This window comes from Saccostrea cucullata, unplaced genomic scaffold (assembly GCF_032062105.1).
Source record: "Saccostrea cucullata isolate Sc308-1 unplaced genomic scaffold, CSIRO_AGI_Scuc_v1 ctg86, whole genome shotgun sequence".
NCBI classification, from domain to species: Eukaryota; Metazoa; Mollusca; class Bivalvia; order Ostreida; family Ostreidae; genus Saccostrea; species Saccostrea cuccullata.
This window is the reverse complement of record NW_026930361.1, coordinates 1-18,278: the sequence shown is the minus strand read 5'-3', so window position 1 is coordinate 18,278 and position 18,278 is coordinate 1. Positions and strand designations below refer to the sequence as shown.

The window sequence follows — 18,278 nt, the reverse complement described above, 5'->3', positions numbered from 1 at the left end:
AACATAAATCAACAACTGAACCTGGGATCAAAGCTCATCTGTATTGGTACATGTGTGTATGTGTAAGAGAAAGAATAATTCAGTTTATTACAACTATACTATTATGACCAGATTAATTACTTTGAAATCTACAAATTCTAAAAGGCAACTAACTGCATGTATAATGGAACTGAATTCTTAGCTTGATGGCTGATAAATTTATTTGAGGATACTTCAAACAACCAAATGTATGCAAATTGTATACTATAAACTGAAAACTGAATATTTAGAATACATGTATAAATGCATGCAACCATGCAGATGCTTGTTCCATATTCAGTGAGCTGATTTAAATGGAATTTTATGAGATTGTTAATTTTCATCTTGATATTGATATAACTGACATTCTTTCAGTTAATTTGAACCTTTCATTATATTCTCTAATGTTCAATAGGTTTTATTTTATTCCAAAATTTCCAAAGTTATTAATTTTAATTTACATAGGCCTTATCATGATGGTATATGATGATCGCATATAAGCCTAGGCCTAATGTGCTCTTTTACTATACGTTGAACAACCTTTTAAAACACCCTGTAAGATTTAAAGCAATTAATCAAATATTTTAATTTAAACAATAAATCAAAGCGTATAATTTATCACTTCATTAGTCAATACTTCAGTGATTTTACATTGTATTAAATCATTCTGACTTTTAAAGTCTGGAGCGGCCTACTACTATGGGTCAGTGTGTCGAGTCGCGGAGGAATATATCACGCACTTTGTTATTGTATAGGTCTTATCTTTTTATGTTTTAAATAAAACCATTTATTTTACAGCTACATTTGAATTGTAATTCAAGCCAAATTTTAAGTTAAAAAATTCTCAGGAAACACAAATGTAGAATTTAGACAGAACTATATTTTACGTTAGCCAAACTTCCGGATGTCAGTATTAGGCGAGAGTGAAATGGTGGAATGGACGGTTCAGAAAGTGTAACAAAATTATAACACAGGCTCATCATGGTACAGAAGTACCAATCACCCGTCAGGGTGTATAAACACCCGTTTGAGCTTGTGATGGCGGTAAGTCTGTTGTCATTTTGTATCATTCATCTCTCTTGATATGAGTTTCTTATCTATTTGTTTACCTTTTCCGTTTTCGGTTCGATAACGGATATGTCGATAACTATCAATGACAATATACAAATCTGATTGATAAGCATCGATAGGATTTTCTCAGCATTTGTTGTAATATTTATACGAAATTTGTTTTTCCTGGATAATTTTAATAAAAAGGGAGAAAGAAATAAACATCAAAATGCACTTGAATCAGCTGGTTATCTGGTGATTCAGAGACACAGCTGAGTACCCCCACTTATCCTCCTTGTTACTTGTATGATAGACAGGGTCAGATACAGTTGAACAATCTTTAATTATAAACATGTGAAGAATGTTACAATAGTCTCCTATGGACATTGTTGTCAAAGTATTAACATCTGCAGGAAATAAAAAAAATGTGTATTTTAACTATTTTCCCTTTGCATATTCCACATAGATTTGCATTATAGGAAAACAAAAAAATGTCCGATTATTTTTTTTTGTTCTTATTAAAATGTAAATGGTGAAATTTTTATAGATAATAATAAACAATTTACATTCTGAAAGGTGGTTGGCCTCCCTGGACTAGTTATTTAAAGCATGGTTATCTAATTTTAGGCCTATGAGAAACGTTTCCCAACATGTAAAATGATACCTGTGTTTCTCGGGAGTGATATAATATCAGAGACAAAAAGTAAAGATGGTGCAGAGCATGTTGTAGACAGGAGATGTCGACTTAATGTGGATGCTCCATACATCCTGAAAAAGGTTGGTCACTTGTACAACTGTACAATGAACGTCATATTTGTGACCCCTGTCAAGTTTGGCATTTCTGTTTGAATAATCACCATGTTGCCTTCCAGACATTTTTTTTAACTGGTGACTCGACCATGAACTGTACAAAGACATTCCTCACTTCAGCACACATTATCGCCTTGAAAATAAAATGTTGACAAACATAAATTTCAGTGCTAATTGAGGGCCAGATATAGAAAAAAAAATGCTTAAACTCAATCATTATTTATTGTTTAGAAAGATTTTTTTACCACTAATGAAATAAAGGTTCATCTTGAGTTCATGAAGAGTTTGCCATGAATTGCAGTGATTAGACAAAATGAGCTTCATTACCTGAGGGATTACGTGTATATTTATTAACAGATATTTATATGCTGCTAATTATAAATAAACATGTCATTCACATTATACAACAAAGAGCTTTACGATTTTTTTTACAAACTTTCAAAAAATAACCTGATTGACTACCAAATTAAATTAGAAAATCATCTTTGGTCAAAATATCTGTTGAAACGAACACTTTAATTTATTGATCTGAATCTTTTTTTGGTCTGTAGATTGCAGGAGTCGATCATGTGGTTTTCCGACAAGTGAATGCCTTGGACAGACGCTCTCGAACACTCAGGATAGACGCTCACAACGAGAGTTTCTCCAGCAGGGTCATCGTTAAAGAGAGCTGCTTCTACTCTGTACGTAGTCATTATCTGTCAGACTTGGAGGGAAAAAATCTATAAGTGGTTCATAACAGACAGAAATCTTGTTTCCCTGAGGGGTCACTTTGAGTATTTCTAATTAGTACCATGGAGGAAAATGCACACACAAGTGAGAGCACAAAGAAAACAATGGAAGAAAGCATGTCATACAAACATGGATAAAATCTTGATTAAGAGCATAGAATTGTCAAAAAATATGTCCTATCTAAGATCTGGAACAAGAAAACTGGGTTTTCTACTTTTGAAGCATTGTAAATGTGCTAATTGTCTCTGTTTTAAAACCTGGATGCAAACATTGAATTATTATGAAAATTGTAAATTTCCTAAATTTGGTGAAAAACAAAGGTGTATATTACCAAAGAAACAACCAGAGGACAAGGTAACATGTATGCAACTTTAAACTCTCGGGGGGGAAAAATCTAGTAATGTGTTGAATTTCTCTCCGAAACCTGGCTTTGCAATCAATATATTGATCAAATTGTTAGTATGTAATTGTGTAACTAAATTATCTAAAGATTGCAAGTTATGAGTGGCTGGTCACATTTCAAAGGATTTCCTCAAAGTAGTTAAGAGACCATGGTTCTAATGTGTTAGAAGTCGATATTTTGGTTTCAACTCAATAATTTTCATACAGATTTAAAGAAAAAAATGGAATAGGATATGAAAAATTCATATACCCATGGGCATACTGTAAATGAGATTATCAGTCCTATAGTATACTATATTTAACCATGGACATACATGAAAATGGGTTTATTAATTTTGTCAGCATGTTTTTTAACTTGAGTTGATTTTTTCATTATGTTTATCTAACTAACATACATGACATATAACACATTTTCTTATTAAGATATCTTTTTAACACATTTCTGTTACAAGAATTACTTAATTAAACTGTATTGCCATAGAAAGTATTTTTCCCTCTGAATGCAATTCAACGTACATATTGAATTATATGAACTAAGGAAATTATTTAAAGTGCATGTAGACACACCTATAATATATGTTTGATAAAGTAATATTTACATTTCCAATGTCTTTGTCCGAGATAAAATTACCAAATGTAAATGTACTTTATTTCTCCATCAATGTATTGGCGCGGTTCCAACACACGTAACAAACAGCTAGACAGAAGCAGGGCTTGGAGCACGTATATCAAAGCATGTAAATATAAGGAATAACTGTCAGATTTTTCAATTTCATGAAGATGATCAATCGATTGGCTTGCGTGATAATTTTATGCATAAACGCCTTCGGCGTTTATGCAAATTATCACGCAAGCCAATTGATCACTTCATGAAATCGAAAAATAAGACAGTTATTCCTTAAAAATGCCTTGTATGGTATTTTGAATTGTTAATAGTTATGATTGAAGTTTGGTAACCTTTTGTGATTGATTTCTTTTTCTATGAGTAGGTTCACCCTGAGAATCCAAACTGGACGTGTTTTGAACAAACTGCTAGTCTTGATATCAAATCATTCTTCAACTTCGAGCACATGGTGGAAAAGATTGCCATGAAACAATATGCTGCAAATATCAAAAAGGTAACTTCATTTATGGGATATCTCTTGGGACAAAGATGGCATTTAGAAGTAGTAAATGTGGTAATTAGGCATTTTCACTACTTGAGTCTGTAATGCATAGTTCATAAACACTCTCTTGTGTGACATGAATTTTGAGATGGTTTTTATGATGGAATTGCCATTTGCTGGTAATAATTGCTTCTGCTTTGTCATTTATTACTCTTCAGCATCTATTACAAAAAGCATTATAGAGCAGAAGATTATCATGAAGTATAAATGTATCTGTTATAAATGACTATGAAAACGATAAACAAGTCACAAGATCTCTCTTAGGAATGGCCTACAAGATATAGGGCATTTATTAACTAGGATTACAAATACGTGTACACTAATTTAGTGCTTCTTAATGAACACGATTGTAAGTCAGAGCCATCAGTGTTTACATTCACCACAGATGTGTGAATTTACATGAAGGTGGTAATACTGAATTAATGTACATTTGATTTGTATAAGGTGCTAAAATTAGGATCTGAGAAAATACACTTATAGCTTAGCTTATGCATATACACAGTGTAAAAATTTTATATGCTTGTACATTTATGCAAGAGTTTTACTATGTTACAGGGTAAAGAAGTCATTGAGTATTACATCAATGAATTGATCAGTGAGGGAGTGACATATATCCCTCCTTGGGCCCCAGAGAAAGTTCAGTCCCAGGAAATTGATATTCCCAGTTCTGAAGATACCCCTTCCCAGGACAGCGGTCTACGGAGTCGTACCAACAGTACCGCCAGTCAACATAGCCGTGAGAGCGTTTCTAGTCTCGTCCTGGGAGCTTCAGCAGCCACAATCAAATCTCCTGTCTCTGATGGTAAGAAAACAGAAATTTGTAAATATTACATTGTATTAAATTGAGGTAGAATGTTTATTCTGACATGGACATTTGATTTCTTATGTAAGGCCTGTTCATCAATGAAAATGCTTTATTTACATACAAAATCAAATTTCTGTCCTGTTACAGAGAATGTTCTTTTTACTATTTATTCATTGATAAGGAAGGCACTACTTTTTGAGGAACTCTTATTTAAAATTCTTTTTTTTAAAGTAACATTAATTGGCAAAGGAATGATTAATTGATATTTTTCTGAATGTGTTTTAGGTCCTTCCTCTCCAGATAAGCTGGAGGATGTGTACATTGAGAGATACTTAGGAAATCTATCTTTAGTACAGGAGAGTGCTCTTGTACAACTCCAGCAATGGTTACAGAAAACTCACAAGGGAAAGGTTTGTATTTATAGAATGAATATTATAAATGTGTTCATAATTTGTTAGTGTTGTGACACATAAGTCAGAGGATTTGCATGAGGAAGTATAGTCTTTATTTTATTTCATGAGTACTTTAGCAATGGCACAAAGGATCTGTAAAATTTAAGCAATATTGAGTTATCAGCTCAAAAGACCACTGGTAACATTGGATGGAAGTCTTTTATAGTAGAATAACATTTAAATTAATATCTGGTTCAAATACCTACGTGTTTCATTTGGTATGTATTGAAACTCTTTAGACTAATGCAACTGGAAGACTGGAAGTTATAAATAATGCAATCTTGTTTAATCTGTTGACCGTAATGTGTCTGATATTGATATTATATTGATTGATGAGTTGTTTAAAAAATCAATCTTCACCTTGTTCTTTAACATTTTAACGTGATTTTGTTTGAATTTGATAATCTGTTCTTGTAACCTTTTATATAGTTAATTAAATTTAAGTTATTAAAAGCTTATTAAATGGCCTGTTTTGAAACAGATACCAAAAGATGCTCATATATTACGGTTCCTGAGAGCCCGAGAGTTCAGTGTTGAGAAGGCTCGGGAGATGTTGGTCCATTCCTTGGCCTGGAGAAAACTACACAGTATTGATAAACTGCTAGAGACCTACTCTCCGAGTGAGATATTACAACAGTATTACAGCGGGGGCTGGCATTACTCAGACAAAGGTGGGCATTATACAGGCTAAAAATAGGAATACAGCAAGACTAGCCCTAAAATTGTGCTACTCATATTTGTATGAAATTTCAAATTTAACAGGAGCTTTTGATCTTTCTAGATTAAGTTCATTTCTTTTCAAAATTCTTGTTCAATGCAATGGCAAGGAGATTTTATTTTTTTAAAAATGGTCCAAATTGTAGATGGTAGACCCCTGTATGTGTTGAAACTTGGCCAGATGGACGTCAAAGGACTTATGAAGTCAGTTGGTGAGGAAGCCATTTTGAAACATGTAAGTTGGCATTGATCCTTTCTTGATGCATCTAATCTACTATCTCAGGCAAAGATCAATAAAGAAAAAAGGGAAATATTGATTTATTGGAAAATAAATTTGAATTTATAAATTTGTTATTAGGTTCTGTATGTAAATGAGGAGGGGCTCAGAATAGCAGATGAGGCCACCAAGTCACGGGGTTATCCTGTCAGGTGAGTAATGAGGACAAAGGTCAATAGGTGGAAAAGCCCAGCTGCGATTGGTGATCAGCTTTTTATCATAATGCTTGCAGTTATGTCCCTTTATACAGCATACCTTTATTGCTTTTCATTATTACTTGATGTAATGGTGAACATTTAATGATTCAGTGTTTGTTACTGATGTAAAAATTGTGCTGGGTTTCTTCAAACAGGTCTGATGATGGTCTGTTTCCAAGGTAACTGAGTGATGTAACAAAGTGTTCTATGTATTCCAATCTAACTGACTGATTTTCAGATCTTTACAACAGCTTATATTATAGCTCCTAGCTATTTGTATACTCTACATTGTACTCACCAAGTGTCAGGATCTAGTTTGATGGATTATATGAGATTTGAGGAAATTGTGCTTGATCTGTTTGAATTTTTTTTGCAACAAAAATCATTATTATTTTTAAAATAACGTGTGATTTAAGAAAAGAACTATTTCCCAGCAGAAAACAGAGTCAAGTCTATTGTGCATTTCTTTTCAAGTCATATTTCAGGGTCAAAGAGTATTTCGTGAAGCCATTTTGAATTTTTCTACGCAACTTTCTAGAGAATGTAGGGCACTGAAGTAATATCCCCCTTTAAAAGTGCTTCACCATAGGGCAGTGTGAATTTAGTGTTGTACATTAGAAAAGCTTGAAATAGAGGTGCTTAGGTTTAGTCTTATCCACAGATAACTGGAAGCAAATGTGGATAAGTGTTTGGATATTGTCGCTTTTAGGGAGTATTTAAGCAGAGTTTTCCTAGTAAGAAAAATGGAGTGTTTCAATGGAGTGTTTCATCTTAGATGGTATATATATTTACATGTATTGTAGATGTATAATTAAACAGGCAGTTAATCAGTGCATGAGTATATGTAACATTTATATAAAATTAATACATACTAGTATATTTAATAAAATATTTTAGATTCAATGTATATCAATTTTTTTTATTACGTTTCTAGATACCGGTACATATATGTTTAGCATTTCTATAAACAGAGAGAAATGTTTATCATTCTGTGGCTCTAGTTCTATTTTGATAATTTTGAAAGAAGTGTAAAGAAGTGAAGTCAGTGTAATGTGTATACTTCCCAGAAAATGATAGCATTGATAGATAAATCTGTAATAGGACACTGTGTGTGACTCTGGCAGTTTTGCATTCAGGTTGAGATTAGTTATCATGTCTTCTTTGCATTATCTTGGTTTCTTGATGATTTTAAAAATATTTTTTTGTCTTTCTGATAATTGTATATATCTGTGATTGATATAATTTGTCCATTTTAAATATTTTGATGTATATTGTATTGGATTATGTATTTCGCAGATCGTTTACTCTATTAGGCAATACCATATACATGTATGATAAAGCCCAACCATTATTTTTGTCTGGGACAAACATTGCTGGTCATATCCTAGATGTTTTTAATCTTACTGCAATTAGCTCATTTACAAGAACAATTTAGTAAAATAGAATACCCATCAAATGTACAGTAAAATTCAATGACAAGAAAATCACAGTGACTGAATTTAGCTTTCTTATATCCAGGATTTCTTATAGCTTTATAAGGAAAAAAAACTGCAAAGTCATCAGTGAAGTTCATGAAAGTTTCCCAATAACCAAGATTTCTTGGTAATTAAGTTCTTTTTAAATAAGCAAGTTCTACTGTACATTTTTAAACCAAATACATGCAAGACTGTGAAGTTCATGAAAGTTTCCCTATAACCAAGATTTCTTGGTAATTGAGTTCTTTTTAAATAAGCAAGTTCTACTGTACATTTTTAAACCAAATACATGCAAGACTCTGTGAAGTTCATGAAAGTTTCCCTATAACCAAGATTTCTTTGTAATTGAGTTCTTTTTAAATAAGCAAGTTCTACTGTACATATTTAAACCAAATACACTTTGTACATGCTAGACTCAACTTGGCTTGTCATCAGAGCAGTATGACGGGTGTTAGTTATTCAGGTCCAATTATATTTTTAGTGGTATATGTACATAGTTTATACATCTTGAAGTATAAATCTTAATAAATGTGTTACTAAGATTCAGCGTGAATGACATTTTATTTTTCTTTGAAGACTTCTGTGTATCGGGTAAGATTCAAGCAAAACAAAGAATTAGATTCCACTACTGTTACAATGTACTGCTGTTTGGTTGTCTTTCTATTTGTAGTTTATTTCAAGACACTAATTGACACTGTCAATGTAATAGGAAGCAGTAAGAATTAGCAAAGAGTTCTAAATGTTGCACATACATTTTTAATATATTAAAATTATTATCCAGTTATTTACCGGTACTTTGATTTTTAAAGAAAAGAAGTTGTGTACTTTTGATAATTCATGTTATTTAGTCTTTTCTTAAAACAGTTAGTTTATAACTGACAAACCTAAGCTGATAGACATGGGTTGGGAGTGATGGGTTATGTCTGACATTTGTAATAGTTTTTACATGCTTGTCATGAATATTTCCAAAACAGCTAAAGGGAATTTCTGACAGACTTAGAGCACTGAAGCACTAGAGCTCTGAAGACAAAATTTTCCCTAGACCTAGATAAAATAGTGTTTTGCCACCCTTAGTGTTTTGTCTTTGCAAGGAAGGGTGACTTAGCATTTCTTGAACGTTTTTGATACATCTTTGGTATAAGAACCTTTTAAATTAGGACTATATTTACAAGTATATCGAGGAGATGTGCTCATTATACTGATTTGTACATTTTTGTTATAAATAATGAAATTCACACACTGACACTGACATTGACAAACAAATTGAAGCAACACCTTTTATTTTTATTGTAAATGTTAAAATCTCTAAAATTGTCATAATTGAATAAGTTTTTAAATTGGTCACAAACTGTTTTCTTGAACATTTTTTTTTTTTGGATGTTTTGTGGCATTTTTTTTTATCCACAAATTCCTTTAAGTATGAGTTTCCAGAAACAAAAAAAGAATGAATTAAAATTTATCATATTTTATGAGAAATATATAATATGATTATTCTATTTATGTAATTTCAAATCTTTTCTCTTCACAGTGCGTGTACATGTATAGTGGACCTAGAGGGACTCAGCATGAGGCATTTATGGAGGCCAGGAATCCGAGCCCTGCTACGCATCATTGAGGTGGTGGAAGCTAATTACCCAGAAACCATGGGGAGACTTTTAATTGTCCGAGCCCCCAGAGTGTTTCCTGTGTTATGGACTCTTGTGAGCCCTTTTATTGATGAAGATACTCGCCAGAAATTCACATTCTATGGAGGAAATGATTATCAAGAGCCAGGAGGACTGAGAGATTTTATTGATGAAAAATATATTCCAGACTTTTTGGGTGGTGACTGCTATGTAAGTATGAGATACAAAGTGAAATGAGTTTACATTTGATCCTCCTGGAGTATTTTTCATCTCTAATGTTAGGTGATTGTTCAGAAATGGAGTCATTTTCATGAAAATGTTGCCCACGGGTTTGATTTTCATCTATTTGTTTTCAGTGTGATGTACCAGATGGTGGTTTGGTTCCCAAGTCTCTCTACAAAGAAGAATTTCAGGACAAATCTCCAGAGGGCCCCCCTCTCAGTATTGATAGCTGTTACAACACTAGTCACGTAGTCAAGGATTATCCTCACGAGGTAAGAAACCTATCAGTATAGATAGCTGTTACAACACTAGTCATGTAGTCAAAGATTATCCTCATGAGGTAAGAAACCTATCAGTATAGATAGCTGTTACAACACTAGTCATGTAGTCAAAGATTATCCTCATGAGGTAAGAAACCTCTCAGTATTGATAGCTGTTACAACACTAGTCGTAGTCAAAGACTATCCTCACGAGTTAAGAAACCTGTAAGTATTGATAGCTGTTACAACACTAGTCATTTAGTCAAAGATTATCCTCACGAGGTAAGAAACCTCTCAGTATTGATAGCTGTTACAACACTAGTCATTTAGTCAAAGACTATCCTCACGAGGTAAGAAACCTCTCAGTATAGATAGCTGTTACAACACTAGTCACGTAGTCAAAGATTATCCTCAAGGTAAGAAACCTCTCAGTATAGATAGCTGTTACTACACTAGTCACGTAGTCAAAGATTATCCTCACGAGGTAAGAAACCTCTTCTCCATGGTCTTTTAACTCACACATTTTGGTCATGCACATAATTTGTACTTTCCAGATTTTCTTCCCTTTTTCTTATAAAATTATTGTTTTGTTATATAGTTAGACTTGATGCATACAGATTTAAAAATGCTTGGCATTTGAACATACAAAAAAGGTTTCAGTTTATATCTCTAAATTTCTTCTCCACTTTCTTTCTTCAGGTATTGATTCAGGTTCCTCAGAAAGGATCAGTGATAACTTGGGACTTTGACATTCTGAAAGGTGATGTCACCTTTACTGTTTTACGCTGTAAGCGGTCCATATCAGCTGACCCATTTCATCAGCATCACGTCAGCACAGCCACAGGAGGAATCGGATCTGTACAATATATTGATAAAAACATGCAAGTGGGTCCAGACCTTAGTATTGTGGAAAGACCTCTTATATGTAGGGACGGAGATAGTGTACAGGTGAGAAGTGCCTTTGGATTGTGCTTAAATATCTAAAAATATCTATCTTGTTAACATCAAATTTAAAGAAGAAGGTGTTTCAAACTCCCCTGGGCCATAGAGAACAGTGATTTTATTTTTTGTATAAAATATGCTTCTTGTATATCCTGTTTTGTACATGTATTTTTTTTATCATAAGTTGCATGAACTAATACTTTTTCTGAAATATAAGAAGTTTTTGTTTTGTTTCTTTCAGGGATCTCATGTTGTTAGTGAATCGGGAAGTTACATTCTACAATGGAAGTACTTTGACTCAGCCAAGACTTCCTTTGACTTTACTCTAGCACCACATAAATCCAAAGTTATGTACCACACTGAACTGCTCAGATCAGAGGCATTCAGGTTTGTATGCTCATAACAGTGAACCGTAAGCAAGATATCTGTTTTCATCAAGACATTTCAATGATTTTTTAATGCATTTATCAATGTTATTTGTGCAAGAAGTTTGAAAATAAGATTTAAAAAATTATCTGAAAAAATCGGTTCTGAATCATGTCTGTCCATGGTTAAAATCGGTCAACAAAATAAATCTACTTGTGCATTCTCAGGATGCATTAGTCATCAGTTAATGTCTTTGAGTTTACAAAATTAGTATTATTTTACTAGGGGTTCAATGAGCAGCTTACAATCCTATCACAGTGGTTCACTCAGTAGCCGGGCATCACAGAGTAGTTTGACTGGTTCCTTAACTAGTCCCGGGCCCTCATCCAACCCTAACAGGTAAGATGTAGTAAACGAGGAATGTGTTTGAAATGATTCTTGAATTTGTGTTTAGTGTAAAGTCAGTATAAGGGCTTCTTATTTGTTTTACTAAACTGTAATTTTCCACCAGAAAACTCAAAATCCTTACTCTCTTCATGATCAGGTTGGTGGATTCATCGAGATTATCCCGACACTGAGATGCTGCAGCAAGTCATATCCTATAGTTTTATCAAAGAATTGTTAACCTTATATACTTGTTAAGTTTTATCCATACATATTTACATGTACTTTTGAATTTTTATACATTGTTTCAAATATATGTAGAAATGAATGGATTTTAGTATCAAAAGTGAATACAATGTAATTTGTTAGCTATTTTCTTGATTGCAGTTTCAGAATAACTTTATTCTTGTTTTGAAGTGCAGGACATTTTTTTGATGCAGGCAGTTTGTATGATGAGTTAAAAAAAAAGGTGTGTAATAAATTAATTTCTTAAGAATGTTATGAAAAATGAGCATTTGTAGTAGATGTTTTCTCTATAGAATCTTTAACTTCAACATTTGAATACTTAGTGTCACAAGTTCAGACAAGTGCCATATTTAGAATGTGAAAAAAAGTAGAAGTAAGATCTCAGGAAGATTATTGTCTAAATTCTCTTATTAATACTAAACCATGTCTTGCTTGTTTAACAATCAGTGCAATGTCTAGAAAAAAAATATTAATAAATGTTGATTTTGGTTAGATATTAGAGAATTCAAGATGTCTTGGATATCAACTTTACTATTAGATTTATGTAGGATATCATTAGAGATATCTGAGATATTTGATTTGTCTAGAGGGTATCAAAAGAGATGCTTAGGATACCATAAGTGATATCTTAGATAGGTAAAAAGATATCCAGATATCTTAAGAGTTATCTCTGATACCAGTCTAGAATTTCATTTTTTACATCTAAGAGAATAATTGTTTTTGTAAACTAGTGCTTGGTGACAATTAGAAAGTGACAGATTTCATAGGGTGGTATACATTTAAGAATGTGCATATGGAAATTTTCTTCAAGAAAAATGTATAACTGATTTGTATTTCAGTGCTGAAATATTCTGAGAATGGTTAGAAGCTGTTATTTGGGAATTTGATGTTTTGTGTTTACTATACATTGAAAGTTGTTACAACTAGAACATTTTTCATTTTTTAGCATGCATTGTATATTGAGCCTTTATTGTTATTTTTAACATTTTTTTCATTCTGGAGAAAGCCCTCCTGGAAACAATGCAAAGTCGCATGAAATTCACTTTACAATATATTTTTTGTTTCAAGTACCAAAAAACCTGACCATATCATGAAATACAAAAGTACATTTTCCTGAGTTGACTCTGTATTAAACATATTATTACTCTCCATCCATATCAAACTTGCCATAAATTTCTACATAGTTTTACAAATTTTTTGACTTGATGCTAAAGCATTACTCTTATATGTACAGTAAGAGATTCTTATGATCTTTGTATTATAACTCATTGATTTTGAAATTACCAAAGATGTTCTTTTTATGGAATTTTGTCTTGGTTTCTGTAACTTTTTATACAGAGTTAGTTGTAGGGCTATGATTGGTTAAATATTGTCTATGGGCAGATCTGAGACAAATGGTTGAGTACAAGAAAGTAAAGATCTTTTTGAGGCATAGGAAAGGGAAATTTAAATTCAGCATTGATTTATGAATCTAGTCAAAGGCAAATTAAAGATAATCATTTCTCTTCAGTATTAAAGAAAGATTTTTTGACAAGAACTTTCAAAAGCATTCATATGCTCTTAATTTGGATTTGTCTTAGAAAGTTTTATTCACATACTGTAAATCATACTTTATTCTCATACTTTTAAGCCTGATTTATCAAAAATTTCAGAAACTTTTCCTCAAATATTCCATGATTGACTCCAATTTTAATTGTGCAATGGAAACAAAAGTTAATGTTCTGCCAAAAAATACTATTATGCCAGTACCAAATTGAGTTCTTATCAAAACTGTATAGTTTAGGTATACCACAGTGCAAGGTTTCATATTTTTGGTAGATGATTAAGTGCTTGTTGACACTTGCTTCAATCTGAAAAGTGATTGGATAGATACAGAATTGTTTCGATACACAACACTTACTGCTGAATTTTAATCTAAAATTATTTTTTTAAATAAATCTTGTTAATTCCTTATTTAAGGTTTCAGTGCTTTATATTTAATTTTCCTTGTTGCTCACTTCATACTTGGCAATATCTTTTTCCGAAAGGCTTGCTTTGAAATACATGTAAAGTTTTTTTTTTTTTTTTAATTATTCAAAAATGCATTTTATGGGATTAATAACTACACTACCTCTCTTTGATCAGTGTCGTATTTATTGTAGTGCAGGCTTGATAAAATTCAAAGGAATTGTCAAATGAAGAGATTTAACTAGACTTATTGAACATTTATTTGATAGTCATATCTCTGTCACGTTCTTTCCTATGTCATATCAAGAATATTTTTATTCTATTCAAGGTCTTCCTACTTTTTTGGACCTTTTGAGCTTCATATACAATTCAAAGATTTATGATATCTGAATGGTTCAAGTGTGTTCTGTACATTTATGTATGTGTAACAGTTGTTCAAATCAAGGAGTGAACAATTTCAGTATATCATGAGGTGTACAAATTTTAATACCAGGTATTTTATTTTGAATTCAGTAGCACAAAATCATCAACTATCTTTATGCACAATGAAAATATTAAATTCAAAGTTTATATGTTAAAATTGTACATATCCAAAACTATATCTTAATCTAGAATCTCTTCTGAATATGTCAGGAATATGACCTCCTAGCTGCATGTAAAGTGAATACAAAAAAGTATTGTATATGACTTGATTTAATTTATTTCATATGTATATACTATGTTACCTTCCAGGCATTATTTTTATCAAAACTCCAGACCAAATATCACAATATTTTTACAACCCACTAACAAGAAAGAGTCTGTTTTGTGACTTAAGTTTGACTTTGTCTAGAATGGGCTACTGTTGTTTTGTGAATCCTGTGATAGTTCCGATTTGTGTAGTGTTGGTAAGACAAATGGTTGACCTGTCCAATAATACTTGTCTAGTAATACTGTCATTATTATTAGAAGATGTGTTTCTATACATGTTTTGTATAAGTATAAAATTGTTGAAACTTCACCAGACAGCAATATAGTTATCATCCATTGTCGTTTAATACTTACACAAAGTGAATAAAAACTCATGAAAACTGAATCACTCTTATGATTTTGTACGATGAGTGCAAGTGTACAAAAAATCCAAGGTTTAAGCTTAAGGTGCATATTTATGCTGATTATGGCTGCCCTTTCCAAAATTGTGAATAATTCAGAATTTCATGGCCCCAGGGTACAGGGAAGCTAGGGCGGGGCTACGAGTATATAGATTATATAGTGAAAATGAATGATTTCTTTGAAAATCTTCTTCTCACTCCTGGATATTAAATAAACTAACCAAATACACAGTTATGTTGAATAAGGCTGCCTCTTCCAAAATTTTGAATTTCATAGCCTCGGGGTCAGGGTTCTGGTGTTAGGATAGGGCTCTATTGATTATATAGTGAAAATGCATGAATTCTTTAAAAATCTTCTTCTCTGCTCCTGGGTATTAAACCAATGAACTATGTACATATTTATGATGAGGAAGGATGCCTCTTTTTGAGATTTGTGGATTTCAGGGCCCCTGGGTCAGGGGTTCTTGTGGGATGGTTTGCACAACTGGTTATAAAGTGGAAATACATTTTCTCTTTGTTACTCTGATCTACCTCTGGGTATTAAGTAACCACAAAGTGTATAGTTATGATAAGCAATGGTGCCTCTTTCGAAATTGTAAATTTCATGGCCTCTGGTTTAAAACACGAATCAAATTCAATTGTCGGAAAGTTGTTACATGATACTCAGGTGAACTAAAAGGCCTGTGGCCCCCTTTTGATATTCTTTTACCGGTAGTTGGGGAATATCATCATTCATTTCACTGTTTTTCTGAAAGTTCATCAATGCCATCATCCCTATAATAGTACTAACAGAAGGGCAATATCATCAACTCTATTATTGAAACCCAAACACTGAGGTAATATCATCATTCATATCACTGTTAATACTAATGGTTGGGCAATCAAAATCCCAATTACTGAAATACTATTACTGTTATCCTAACAGTAGAACAATATTAATAATATTATATTATCATCCCTATTTCGGTTATCCTAACAGGATAATATTATCATTCCTATTAGTAAGGCAATATCATCATGCTCAGTATTGTAATCCTGATAGTGTGGCAATGTCAAAATCACTGTTATTTAAAAAAAGTAGGGCAATATCTTCATCCCTATTGCTACTATCCCGACAGTGGGGTAATATCATCATCCCTAATACCATATTTGTTACAGAGATGCAATGTCATTTCGATTACTGTATTCCTAACAATGGGGCAATATCATCATCCCAATTACTGTTCCCCTGATAGGAAGGCAATATCATCATCCCTATTATAATATTCCTTATAGAGGTGCAATATCATTCTGATTAGGCTGTACTGTATTCCTAATGGTGGGGCAATGTCACCATACCAATTACTGTTCTCCAGACAGAAAGGCAATATCATCATCCCTATTTCTGTTATCCAAACATTGGGGCAATATCATAATCCCTATAATTGAAACCTAAAAAATGGGTCAATATCATAGTTATAATATCACAATCTCTTTTACTGTTATCCTAACATTGGGCAATATTATCATTCCTATTACTGATATTCTTACAATGAAGCGCATTGAAGTGGTAAAATTCTTCGTTTGGAAGAAAAGTTCTGAGTCATGTTTTGAAGGTCAATTATAACATAATGACACGCCCATATTTTTAGAAACGAGAAAGTAATATTCGTCGTAGTTTTCGGACATCCCATTTTTCGCGACAAGCATCATGAGTTACACTGAAATGGAGCTTTAAAAAAATTAGAAGAGGGAGTAAGAGATTCCCCGCTTCTGTCAAACACAAATTGCAACGAATATGTACATATCTTTGAACATATCATGTCTATTGAAGTTACCACAACACATGTTTCGGTCGAACACGTGTTTAACCTCAATTTGATTGGCTATTATATTTATGGAAAACCTGTTCTACAGGTATTTGAAGAAACAACTTGACCGTTTTATCAATTTCTAAAGAAATAGGCGTACACTGCTCAAAACGTTCCATTCGAACGGAAAATTTTACCACTTCAATGCGCTTCATTGTACAGTGGGGCAATATCTTCATCCTTATTACTGCTATCCCAACATAGGGGCAATATCATCATCCCTATTACTGCAATCTAACATTTGGGGGAATTTCATCATTCCTATTACTGCATTCCTCAAAGTGGGGCAATGTCACAACCCCTATTACCAAAATTTTAACAGTGGGGCAATATCACCATCCCTATTTCTGTTATCTTAATAACAGTGGGGCAATATCATCATTCTTATTACTATATTCCAAACAGTGGGACAATATCATTCCTATTGCTCTATTCCTAACATTAAGTAATATCATCATCCCTATTACCGTAATCCGAACACTGGGACAATATTATCATTCCTATTACTGAAACTCAAAAAGTGAGGCATTTCCCCTCATCCATTTTACTGTAATCCTAATATTGGGGCAATGTTATAATCTCTGTTCTTTAACACTGGGGCAATATCATCTTCCTTATCACTGCAATCCTACATTTGTATCAGTGGGGCAATATCATTATCTCTATGACTGTAATAATAATAATGGGGCAATATTATTATCCCTGTTATTTTATTATGCCAATTGTTTTTTTCATGCCCCCGTAAACGAAGTTTTGGGGGTATATAGTTTTTGTCGTGTTCGTCTGTCTGTCTCTCTGTCTGTCTAGCTGTCTCTCTGTTTGTCTGCAAAAATTGATAACCTTGCCCATAACTTTTGATTTAGTAGAGCTATCACTTTCATATTTCACAAGTGTATTCCTTGTGACAAGAGCTTACATTGGATACCAACAACCTTGACCTTTTGACCTTGACCTTGGAGTTTGACCCACTTTTACATAAAAATTCATTTTTTTTCTTTGGCCATATCTTTTGAACAGTGGATACCAGGACATTTATATTTCACATATATATTCTTTGTGGAAAGACCTTTCACTGGATACCAACAACCATGACCTTTTGACCTTGGAGATTTTTGTCCTTGTGAAAAAACTTTAACCTTGGCCATAACTTTTGATACCCCAGCTTGAAAAGTGGGAGGGTATACTGTAATCGGTATGTCCGTCCGTCTGTCTGTCCGTTTGTCTGTACGTTCGCCCATCTGTCT

The 18,278-nt window shown here is 32.8% G+C and overlaps 1 protein-coding gene across 1 annotated transcript; it reads left to right on the top strand.

The window, feature by feature from the left end:
* Positions 1-904: 904 nt before the first annotated feature.
* Positions 905-12,615, top strand: LOC134283818 (SEC14-like protein 1). The gene is made up of 15 exons (XM_062766295.1): positions 905-1,062; positions 1,696-1,845; positions 2,430-2,561; positions 4,002-4,130; positions 4,734-4,980; positions 5,269-5,393; positions 5,917-6,106; positions 6,299-6,387; positions 6,511-6,581; positions 9,630-9,936; positions 10,083-10,220; positions 10,908-11,156; positions 11,392-11,537; positions 11,802-11,915; positions 12,061-12,615. The coding sequence occupies exons 1-15, from the start codon at positions 1,000-1,002 to the stop codon at positions 12,092-12,094; spliced, it is 2,184 nt and encodes a 727-aa protein (XP_062622279.1). The 5' UTR covers positions 905-999; the 3' UTR covers positions 12,095-12,615.
* The last annotated feature ends 5,663 nt before the right edge of the window (positions 12,616-18,278 follow it).

Coding starts and splice junctions, on each gene's coding strand:
- LOC134283818 (XM_062766295.1), top strand. CDS start 1,000: ATGGTACAGAAGTACCAATCACCCGTCAGGGTGTATAAACACCCGTTT. Junction 4,131..4,733: donor ATGCTGCAAATATCAAAAAG/GTAACTTCATTT, acceptor ACTATGTTACAG/GGTAAAGAAGTCATTGAGTA. Junction 9,937..10,082: donor TTTTGGGTGGTGACTGCTAT/GTAAGTATGAGA, acceptor ATTTGTTTTCAG/TGTGATGTACCAGATGGTGG.